The 12,180-nt window shown below is 41.2% G+C and overlaps 1 protein-coding gene across 1 annotated transcript in view; it reads right to left on the bottom strand.

Moving 5' to 3' along the window:
- Positions 1-12,042, bottom strand: part of RAD23B (RAD23 homolog B, nucleotide excision repair protein) — a 43,531-nt gene extending 31,489 nt beyond the window's left edge. The window contains exon 1 of the mRNA XM_032478135.1: positions 11,583-12,042. Within this exon, the coding sequence (XP_032334026.1) occupies positions 11,583-11,648 (66 nt within the window). The 5' untranslated portion in view covers positions 11,649-12,042. The remainder of the gene's footprint in view (positions 1-11,582) is intronic.
- Positions 12,043-12,180: the final 138 nt, after the last annotated feature.

Genomic DNA, 12,180 nt, shown 5'->3' with positions numbered 1-12,180 from the left:
TTAAACACAGATCAAAATTGACAAACTAAGTAAGCGACTCAAATAAACAAGCCAAATACCAAAAGGAAAAATGCAAATAAAGTAAACTGAGAGAAATGGTAGGAAACGGTTCTTGTACCAAAAGAAAACTGGACAAATGACAGGGGCAGGCAACTCAATAACACAACCAATAAAAAGAAAAGCTCAACCTCGTTAGTAACCAAAAGCACAAATTTTAATGTCAGACATTAATCCAGTAGACCATCATACTGGAAAAGACTGGAAAAATTTCTGGTGTTAAGTGTGAAGAGATACAGAATCAAGAATGAGAGTATTAAATGACAAAACGTTTTGTGGGCAATATGCCAAAATGCCTCAACATTTTTTTTTTTTTTTTTTGGCAGAGGGGCATTCAACCCAGCAAAACCACTTCGGGTAATGAATCAAAGAAAATATGTGAATCAGACTTTGGAACCAGGTTCACTGACCTGTCCAAAACTCTGGCATTGTTCCTTAACCTCAGCCCAATGATCTTTACTTCCAAACCACTTAAGTCATCTACTCACCGTCATTCAGGACACAGGGTGAATCTCATCAACCCCAACTGCTCTGTGAAATTATAAGTACAGATCTCACTCCCACCAGCTCTCTCAGTAACTGCTCGCCACACCTGGTCTTGCATCTCACTACCATTCTGGTCCCTGGGGCCTGACTCTGACTTTGATCCTTACTGTCAGCTCTGTGCAGCTTAGACAATGCCACTACTTCTATCACTTTCTTCACATCCCAGACTTCTTTGTCTTTCTGCTCCTCCTACCAGGCAAAATTCCGTATCTAGACCAACACAACTGAATTTATTTGTCAGTACTCAACATAAAATTTACTTTAACTGCTCTGTGGTGTCACACTCTTCTACCTCATTAGCTAACACGTCTCATCTTTAATATCTAACCAACTACCTACCCACATTTATATCCAGCCTTCTACATGCTGTTGGAGAAAAGGAAAGATACCCTCAATCTTTTCGTTCTCCTGGCTAGCCCTCTCCTCCATTATCCAAGAGGTTATTTCAAACCTGCACTCTCCTCTAAATCTGATCTCAACACTACCCTTCTCCCTACAGATGACCATTTTCTACTTCATGCAAGACACAGAAGACATCACCAGAACGCACCTCTAATCTGCCACCAAAATGACACACGCTTTTTTGCATCCAGACCCACCTAATCTCAATCCTCTTCCAACCCATTATTAAATGACAGGTATCTCTCTCCTCAAACCGGATTCCTGCTCTCCCTCTAGTGTTCTCCAGTACCTTGCTAGATTCATTATGTTCCCTAACCCGGCCCTGGCTTTATTTTCAACCTCTCCCTCAAAGTCAGTTCATTTCCATTCACACTTAAAGAGACCCAATTCTCTATCATCTTAAAAACAAAACAAAACCCCTTCATAATCCATCTCCTGCTAGCTATGTTTTCCTCGCCTTAGTTTCAAGCAAATTTTCAAAAAATTAACTACACATTGTCTTTACTTACTCATAACCCCACACTTAATGCAATGGTCCTGATAAACCGAAGCATGGATTTTTGTTCTCCATTTGCTGCTTATTTTCTGTGGTAGTGCTACTCCCACAATCCCATTAAGACTGTTCTTACCAGTCTTAATGGAATTGAGAATTCAGCACCAGCAGACACTTCTCAGCCCTTCCCTATCTTACCTGACCTCTCTGTCACACCTGAGTACTGACCCGTCTCTCCTTTTCACACTTTCTTTGACTTCCATAACACTAAACTTGTCCCGTTTTCCTCCTATCTCTTTGTTCACTCCTTTGTGAAATCCTCTTTAGCCAGCCCCTTAAGCGTCACTAAGGCCTATGCCCAACACTGCCTTTTCCTCTAAATAAACTTCCAGGATAATCCATCTCACTTACCCCCGGTTTTAAGAACTATTCAGATGTCATCTGTACTTCTAAGCCCAGCTCTCTCCTGACCTTCTGTTTTGCATATTCAAGTCTACTTGACACCTTCACTGGACGTCCCATAGGCATTTCAACCATAATGTATTCGCTGAAGGATGGTTTCTAGACTAGTTTGTCTAAATCTTCCCTGGCCCAATCAAATTGAGCACACTTTAAAACAACTTATAAAGAAATGTCTTCCTTCTGGATGTTGCAAAGAAGGGAAAGGTGGCAATTCTGCACATAGTCTCTCTTGGAAAGGTTATGTCCAGCAACCGACGTAGTTATGACTCCTCTCCAACTGTGCTGAGTCCCGTGCCACTGCTTCCAATGAGTCATCTCAACAGGATGGACCTAAAACTGAGCACTACAGTCCCAGTAAATAACGAGGCTTCTCCAAGCTAATAAACAAGAAGCAGGAACTAAACTATCGTTTGCTGCTAATTTCCTCCTAGATAAAGAGAGTTTATCAATGACTAACTAGACACAAAGCATGGCTAACACTCAAAAAAAAATTTTTTTTCTAGCCGCATACTTCTATAAAATTATACACTTTAAAAGAAAAACATAGTTGACATTCAATATTAAACATAGTTGACAGGGCTTTTATTTTTTCCCCCCAAAAGGAGACAATCACAATAGTCTACTAAATAAAAGTTCTAACACAAAAACAGATGAACTATCCTTTTCATCCCATTCCCTTGGGAGGTATTTGTCTCTTCCTTCTCTTATACTCCGCACATTAAATCATTCATCTAGTGGCTCTAACTTACTGTCTAACTACTTCCCTGTGTGAACACCATACTGCACCCCAGGGCACTACCATTGTTCAAGCCAACCACCATTAATCATTGTTTCCACTCAAGGAATTTAAGTTGTATGTTTCAGATATAAAAATAACATCTTTTAAATTATATCTCCATAGTGGTATGATGTTTTGCACATAAGTCTTTTTACACATCACTTTTGCATAAGATTTCTGGGACTTCCGCTAGCTGATCAGGTTAGCAACTGAATATTCATATAATGACCCAGCTTCCTCAATGCTACAGCATATTTTCCTTATTACTGTTATAGCTCGTGGCTGCTATGTACTTACCACGTGCTAGGCAGTGTACAAAGAGCTTCACAATACTTAACTCATTTATTCCATGCTAGATCTCTACTGGAATCCCTGCTAGTTGCTCAGATGGAAGTTGGTATTTGAGAATAACAAACACCGTTGGTATTAGTGAGCACTGATGCAGGTATTTTTGAGGCAGTCTGCCAGCCTCTGATCAAGTAACTCCATATCTAGGAATCAATGCTAAAGAGATGCTTGCAAATACATCAAAGATGCGTGAACAAAGTATGTGCACTGCACAACTGTTTGTAATGCTGAAAACCCTAAAACATCCATCAATGGTGAAGTGGAAAAATACGTTACTGTTCATGCACTCATTTGAATACTTACGTAATACAAGAAGAATGGTGACTATGTATGAAAGGTATTCACTGAAAGCATGCACATATAATGACTGAATGAAATATTTACAATTATCTTTAAGAGACAAAAGCTAGTTGCTAAGCAATTGATTTTTAAAAACATAGTGTTGTGATTATACACTACATGTACATATTTAAAAAAACGGCTAGCAGCATATACAGTCCAGAGTGGTTACTTAGACCAGGGGTCTAAAAGCCTTTCACTTTTTTACTTTATGCACTTTATTTACTATAACAAGCCTGGATTATTTTAGTAATTTAAGGGAAAACAAATAGTTAAAAGATGAACTCATTGTACCCTCCCCACTGCTTACTAATATTACAAAAGAATATACTGAATTTAAGAGATTTAATTATAAAAGAAAATTCTGGACAGTAGCTCTAATATTACACAGCCTTTTGGCAATTAACCATTAGCAAAAGGAAAGAGAAACCCAAATCCAAATATGTTTACAAAATGATTTCATACATTTACGCTAAGGGAAAAGCCTTTTCCTTTTTGGTTCCTTGGGTGGTATCCTTCCATCTGAGAAACTGGTGCAGGAACCAAGGATTATGTCCTAAATCTCTCTCCCAAAGTAGGTTTCTGCTAATTCTAAAAACAGAGTTGATTATGAAGATGTCAGCTGAGTTCAGAGTAACAGGAAAAATCTCCCCACTGGACCCAAGGAATGAAAAAAAATGTAACACAAGAGATTATTTTTTACTGAAACAATAACTGAGGCTACAGGATTAATAACGTGTGGCTAGACAGTAAACAAAGGCAACCAATTCTCAATTAGGGTTAGGACACAAAAGGCTACTAAATATAATTTGAAATCCAGAATCCATTTTTTTCATAGAAACTTGTTATTTAGCCTCCTAAGCCTACCTATTTATGCCAATTTTATCTATCCTATTATAAAACATACTCCAAACAGTATGGTTTCAACAAGATCAAAACCGATGGAAATTACCAAGTTACTTGTAAATTTTAAAGCTTCTATGTAGGCAGAGAGTGGATCTAATGTACTATCAAAAAGCCACCTACCTAAGTCAACCAGAAGTGTGTGGAGGAGAGGGCAGAGGGAGTGACAAGTAATAATTTTTATCTACCTGTTGAAGCATCTAGGACCTGTTCTTACATACTAGTCATTCATTTGTAGCTGGTCTACTTCCTCTGCTGGAATAAGTATATGTAATGTTTAAAGGGTTTATAAACTTCCTTTCTTTGTAAAATTAGTTCTGAGACACTACACAATGAATTTGTTTATTCAAACGTATAGGGAATCAACATTCTGATGTCCTTTGGTAGGATTCACTGTGCTATGGCAGGCTTAAATTCAGCAAATTTCTTTCCAAAAGCAACAGAAACTTGACACATTATCTTTCAAATAATCTCCAAGCTAAAAATGGCAGAACACTGCTCTGAACACTATTGGAAGTTTCTGATTACATAAAGCTGAGAAAATGGGAAGGATGTCTCATTCACACAAATCTTCTCTAAAAAAAGGATAGTGAAAACATTGATCAAAATAATTGGAAAACTGATGAAAACAGGATTTGCTAAAAATTCACAGATTTCTGATTTCACAATTCATTACAATTTTTTCAGATCCATGAACTCATCTGAGTTTCACATCAACTCTATGAGGAAGGCAGGTAAATTATTATTACTCCCAATTTACTAATGAGAAAAGAGACTTAAGTACTATGCTCAGGAACACAGGGCAACTACGAAGTGGGAGAAAGCTCTCCTCTAGTTTAGGAATAGTATGATGTATTTGAAAGAGAGCGAGATGTTCAAAAAAGCAAACAGACTCAAGAGCTCCTCTTAAGTTTTGCTGTAAGAGTAGGGAAATGTGGCAGTAGCCAAATGTGGAGATGAGGGAGGGTTTTATTAAGATGGGGAAAATGTATGGATACTCTAGATGGGAAAAATCAATGATGCAGAAAAGGAGAGCTGATGGAGTGATATCCTTCATAAATGACAGAGTATAGGACCCTGCGGAAAGGTGGAGAAACTGGCTTTAGATTGTACCATCCACAAGACATAGCTATCTCACAATAAAAGGAGGCTGGCAGGTAGGTAGCTCTGGTGGGACTCTGTAAAAGGTCTGCCCCAACTGTTTCTATATTCTCAATAAAATCTAAAATGTAGGGTCATCAGCTGAAAACAAAGAGGCGATGCTATGAAATCTGCCTATGACAGCTGGAAGAGTGAATGGACTAGTGAAATGTATGACCGTCAGGCAGTATGAAGGGCCTGATTATGATCACTGTTCACAAATTTAAGTGAGACAAGTCAAGGCGGCTATGTGTTCACCTTTTAGCTGCACAGGTGCAAGCACAAACAAAGAGCTGAATTTAATCATATTTGGGATTTTCCAAGAACAATGTTGTGAGAGTGGAACCATGCTGCCAAGCACTGCCACAGTTCCAAGCATGCTATGTATATTATCTCAGACTCACACAACCTTCACAACAATCCTGTAAGGCTAGTACTTCCAGTGGCAGTACCCTAATTTTACAGGTAAGGAAATAGGTACAAAACTAGGTAACTTACCCAAGGTCACATCACACAGCAAATGCTACAGCCAGGATTGAAAATTAGGCAGTCTGGCTCAAGAGATATGTTATACTGACCCTTGCAAAGGAGTGATTATAATCACTGACTATTTTAACTGGGCAAAAGTAGAAGCAGTAACACGAGGGGAGGGTCAGTGAAAAGAAGTATGGATGAAATGGATTATAAATCTCATTAGAAATGGTATCAGAGAGAAGTTAAAGTGGGATACTAAAAACAGATTACTGTGGATAGAGAGGAAGAGCTACAGTGAATGGTAGTGATAAGAGCTAGCTACTAGTCATGCGTCTGAATAATTGAAGGACAGCAGAAGGAAAAATCACTGACTAAGAGATCAAGTAATAGAATGGTCACAGTATGGGCAAGAGCATCATTCAGACTTGGAAACCATCAAGGCCATTGACTCTGCGACCCCAGGCAAGTTACTAATCATGCTGGTCTGCATTTCTTCTTTTTAAAACATACACTATTCCCTATTTTTCACAATTCTGGTGTGTGTCTTCTTCTTAACAATGTCCACCACATGCTGCGTTGCTCAGAATTATTGCGATTATTTTAAAATGTTTTTAACCCACAGCTAAAGGCGCTACATCAGGAAAAAGGACATCAAGGATAATTAACAATATACGGACACAGCTACATATCTCTACTTCCTCATTTCCATTTATTCCTCAGTCCACTCAGATCTAACTTCCAGCCCCACCACTCGATGGAGACTACTCATGAGGGTCACTAAAGACGTCCAAGTCGTCAAAACCAAATCATGTCTCTTCATTTCTCAAGCAGTAGACACATTTAATCCTTTCCTCTGCTTCAAAAGATTTTTTCTTCTCTTCGATACTTCGCACCTCAAAGGCTGCTCCTTGATTGACTTTACTCAATCTCCACACGTTAGATCTCCCAGGTTTCAGCCCTAAGTCTGATTCCATTATATTCTCACCGAGTTTCATTTAGGCACCAGCGCTCAATTTTCTCAAGGAATGAACACTGAAAAAGACCGTTAGACGATCTCATCCAGTCCCATGGATTGAGGTCAAATATATAGGCTGCCTATTGTCTTATCTCTAACTCCAGCCCAAATTTCCCTCTGGAACCTAAATTCGTAAAGAATCTCCTTGTCATCTCTGTGTCAGTGTTTCATAGGCATCTTAAGTCTTGAGTTCCCACCCCAGCCGCCAAACCTGCTCCTCTCCCATCCCTCCACATCTCAGGAAAGAACACAAGCACTCACACAAGTTATACAATCAAAATCTATGTTTAACCTTTGGTTTCTCAATTTTCCCCACACCAACCCATCAAAAAATTCTCTCAACCCTCCCCTCCCAACATATCTCAAACCCTTCCACCTCTCTTTGTATCCCTACCCCTATCTTTCTGTTCAAAGCGTCATTCCTTAAAAACTACCGCACTCACTGTGGTCTCCATGCTTTCACGCTTGCTCATCCTGCTATCTGTTCTCCACACTGCAGTCCAAGTAACCTTTTCAAATCATGGAAGAAACCATTTTTTCTCCTCCGCTTAAAAGTCCCCAAAGGCTTCCTATTACACCTTGAAAACCCTCCACTTATCACAAAGCCCTCCAAGTCCTGGCCCCTTGCCTAACTCTCTATTCTCTTACCCCTCTTCCCCCTCACCTACTAGATCAGCAATACAGACCTTTTTTGATTCCCAAAACACAGTCTTAAAGGTCTTTCCCTACAGAAAATCTCTCCCCATCTCTGAGTGCTTATCATTATTCAGATCTCAGTTTAAATGTCACCTTATTTAGAAAGGCCTTCTGTGACTAGTTACTTTAAAAGTAGCCACCCAGTCATGCACTATCATATTACCTCACTCTATTTCAATTCTCTACGTAAGTCACCATTATCTGGCTTTTAAAATTTGTTTTTTGATTTATTTCACTACTATGTATGCACCACTGACAGCAAGACCTATTATTTTTTACTAAGTATTCAACAAATATGAAATAAATGAATCAACATGCAAACACTGAGGGATCACTGACCTGACAGTTCACCAAAAGAATGTATTTAATTCATTCAAAAGATCTTTATTAAATACTGATCACGTGCAACTTACAGAAAGAGCAAAAGTCTGCCAGAAATCATACCAGATTTCTCAGGTAATTCCTGTATTTTGTTTTACCAGTATGCCAAGAAACCTTAATTTGACCTCTGTGGTAGTGTTTTAATACATTTACTACTTAATGTTTTAATAATCTAGGGAACTTCCATAGTAGGGAACTATCTCCAGCACAACTATATTAAAATACAATAAACCTCAATAGGAACAATTTGCTAGTAAATGATGGCTAGCAAACACAATGCACTCAAGCAGTATTCTATAGCATAATCACCATTATACAAATAAACCACAAAGGGAGGTAGTTCTTTGCAGATTACTATATAGCACACTAAATACACCATCTATAGTAACTGCAACTACCGCATCTTTACAACTCTTACCAAAAACTTCCAGTGTACACAATTTCGATGTCACTTATAATTAATTTCAGCTTGTGCATTTAAAGTCTCATCGCAAACTTACTGTTAGGTTTTTCCCCACTTACTTTATAGGAGGAGATATATTACTACTGTAATAAAAGACTGTTTTGTAATGATTAACACCAAAGGCAGTGCATGGTAATGGGCAAGTAAGGGGTACAGAACAACAAATCAATGTTAAAAATGTTTCACTTGTTAAGAAAACAGGTGGGGAGGAAGACTTTCAAGTCTCAAAAACTCAAGCAAATACAAATACCTTAAAAAAACAAATGCTCTTGCTTCTTCCACTCTTTACATCTCCTACTCTATAGCCACTGACTGAGCTAATACTGTCAATAAGGCTCCCAAGGAGATCCAGACCCCGTCCCCCACGGCCCTATACTCCTCCCATCCTGCCAATCAGAGCTCACTGAACATTTACTTGTTCAGCAAATGAATCACTCCCCTGATCCTTCTCTCTCAGTCCTCTCTTTCACTTATTTTTGCTCCTGCTCATCTCAAGCTCACAAGAGTTTCTGTATCGGCCATTTCAAATCACTTAAGTTTCCTTAGTTCTTTCTAGGTAAAAATCAAACTTTTGACCTGGCAAAATAGAGGTTTTAAAGACTAAAATCTGTTCATTTTATGTGGATCTCCCTACAGGTCTCAATAAAGTCCTTATTTTTCCCTTTTATTTTAGTTCTATTTTTAATACCCTTGGTCATCTAGTTTTCACAAATTATAAATAGGACACTTACAGTCTCCCTATATTTGTATGATTTTCATTGCTTCTTATTGGAATTCTACTCTCAAATACTATACCAAAAATATTAACTTAGAAATTATTATGAGGATGGAATTAAAATATTGTTTTTCCCATTTCTGAAATTTAGGTCCAATAAAATAAAAACCTACAAGTCATTTTAATGTAAATGTTGTACATCTCAATGAAATGCTTTCAATTCTTACCCCATACTAACAATGCTAGTTTTTATATTTATATAAACAGCAACAAAATTATATTCAGACAAATAGCAACAAAAAGCTGAAGAACTCTGTAACAACTAAGCTTTCTGAAAATATACTTCTAAAACTTTACAATTCATGTAACTTAGTAAATCCCCTTGGAAATAAACTGGAAAACAGCAAATACAGTTAATCGGTACAATACTGGCTGTAAGATAGCGAATGCATAAAATGTCTAAAGAGCTATACAAATCTTACAGAACATAAATATTTCAGTGGAGCTGTAGAAAGTTAGTACATAACTTCAGTAAACCCACAGATGCTCACAAACAAAAAAATCCTTTAGGTTTCAGTGATTCTGGGATTGTTAATACAAGCTGGTAAAGTTTCTGCCGCATCAATATTTATCACTACAAAAAAATCAAAGTCAAACAGACATTTTATGAAAATTTTTCTCTGAAAACATTAAACAGCTACATTTTAACTTTCCCCCTTTAACCTACAAGCATACACTAAGCAGTAAAAAAATATTTAGGAAGAATTTGATTTCTGTTAATAACAACAATTCACAGGGTGTTGTCAGTTACTTCTGAGGACACTGAATTCCTCATCTATAATTATCTCCTGCACGTTTACAAACTTACCACACAGCATACTTATACATATAAGTAAATATCTTGAACTAAAATCATTTTGTGCAACAATTCCAAAAAGGTTGGAACAATGCTTTTTAAATAATTAAAAATGTAGAAAACTTTAGGTTTAAATGATACAGGTAAAACACTGTATCTTCACTCAAAGGTATCCATTGATTAATAATCAATTCCATTTATTGACCACCAATTAAATACTATTTAATCTTCACAGCAAATAAATTAGAGCCACGAATGGGGGTTCAGGTTTATTTAATTAACACCAATGACCCGCCTCCATCTCCACCAAAAACAGTCAACTATTTTTTTCAAAAATACAGATGGGCAGAAAGTTGTTGCTTTAAACAAAGCATTATGACAACCTTAACGGTGTACAGAATCACAATTCCAGAACATAGGCAGTAAGTTTACACTGAACGCATTTTTAGATCTTGGCTTAAAGTTGTACTGATTTCAACACAGTGGCTTTTTGCAGGCACGAACACAGAAGACGACATGAGGATTATTAACATGTGAACTTTCGAGGTGGTTCAAGAGTTTAGAGAAGAGAGTCAAAGTTTTTATTTTCTTTTTTCTCTCCTGAAATGCTATTATTTGGGGGGTGGGAGGAGGGTGCAGGGTTTCAACTCCTACAATTTCAAGAGTTCCAAGACAGAGGCCCCATCAATCTGGAGTTGAATTTGAGCCTGAATTTGAAGGGTTACAATCCAACAATCTTCACCACCGAAGAGGCCTCAAAGTGCAATCTAGATATGGGTGTGGGTTCGGTGGCGGGAGAATTGCAGCGAAACGATTCAAGATATATATGCAAATAGAAGGGTTACCAGTTCTGCGGGGAAGGGAGCAAAGAACGCATTTTCACCACCCTTCACCACTCACCTCTTGCTCTGCGGCAGACGGAACCTGGTATCTTTTTTTTTAAGGCTCATTATCTCGGATTACCACCTCCTAGACCTTAGCGCCGGACCAGATCCACGCAGTAGTGTCGACGCCTACATCTCCCTCCCCCACCTGTGCACCCACACCAGAGCCCGGCTCCACCGCCCAGGCGGCCCTGACCTCCCCTCCCCCTTTGGCCCCACTGCCGAGAGCGTCCAGGCCGAGGTCTCCTGTACCCGCGGGCGTGTGCTCCACGCCATCTGCCACCAAGTCTTCGGCGTCCGGCCACCGCTTCCCCTCACCCCTGCCACAAAGCCCACAGCCAAATCCAAAGGGTCGGGTTGGCCGCACGCCGCCGGGACCCCGGGCCCTGCCCGCGCCCGGAACCCGCAGGCCTCACCCCGCGCCCGGGGCCCGAACAACCCCCCCCCCGCTCGCCGAGCCCTCCCGGGTGCACCCGGGGCTCTCCCCGCTCGGGCTCGCCGCCGGCCCTGCTCGGAGCTGAGACCGGGGCCTCGCGCACGGCCCGGTCGCGCCTCCCGCTAAGGCCTGGCGGGCTCCTGGCGCGGCCGCCCCCGCCCTGTCCCGGGCCCCGCGCTCCCTGCCGCTCTTACCGTCTCCTCCGGGTCGATGTCGATCTTGAAGGTCTGCTGCTGGAGGGTCTTCAGGGTGACCTGCATGGTGCCGCCGCGCAGCTCCGCTGCCGGGCCTGCTCCGGGTGCTGCCCGCTGGGCGGGGTCTGTGGCCTGGCGGGGCCCCGGGGTCGCCCGCGCTCCTCGCGCACTCAGGAGGAAGGCAGTGGGGGTGGGGGCTTGTCACATTCGCCCTGCAGAGCGGCCTGTCCTCCAGCCCTGGCCCCGGGCCGCGCCGCTGCCTCCGCGACTGCGGCCTTCCTCGCGAGCTCGGGCCGCCGTGCTTCCTCACGCGCCCGCCGCCAGCCACTGAGTCTGCAGGAGGCGCGAGGAGCTCTACGAGACAAGCAGAGAATCCGCTAGCTCACCACAGACTGGTAGCCGCCATCATCGTGACTAGCCGAGACGTGCCCCCTCCCCCACCCAAAAACCCTGGGGGATGGGGCCGGACTGCGGAGCGCGCAGGCGTAGGATGCGGCGAGGCTGTGCGCAGGCGCAGCCAAGAACTCCGCCCCGGAATTGGGGCGGGGCGGTTTACGGCTCTGGAATGTTGGCGGCCTGGATTGCGCGTGCGCAGGCG

The sequence above is a fragment of the Camelus ferus genome, chromosome 4, assembly GCF_009834535.1.
Source record: "Camelus ferus isolate YT-003-E chromosome 4, BCGSAC_Cfer_1.0, whole genome shotgun sequence".
Taxonomy (NCBI): Eukaryota; Metazoa; Chordata; class Mammalia; order Artiodactyla; family Camelidae; genus Camelus; species Camelus ferus.
Note: the sequence above shows the minus strand (reverse complement) of the source record. Positions and strands in the feature narration are given on the sequence as shown.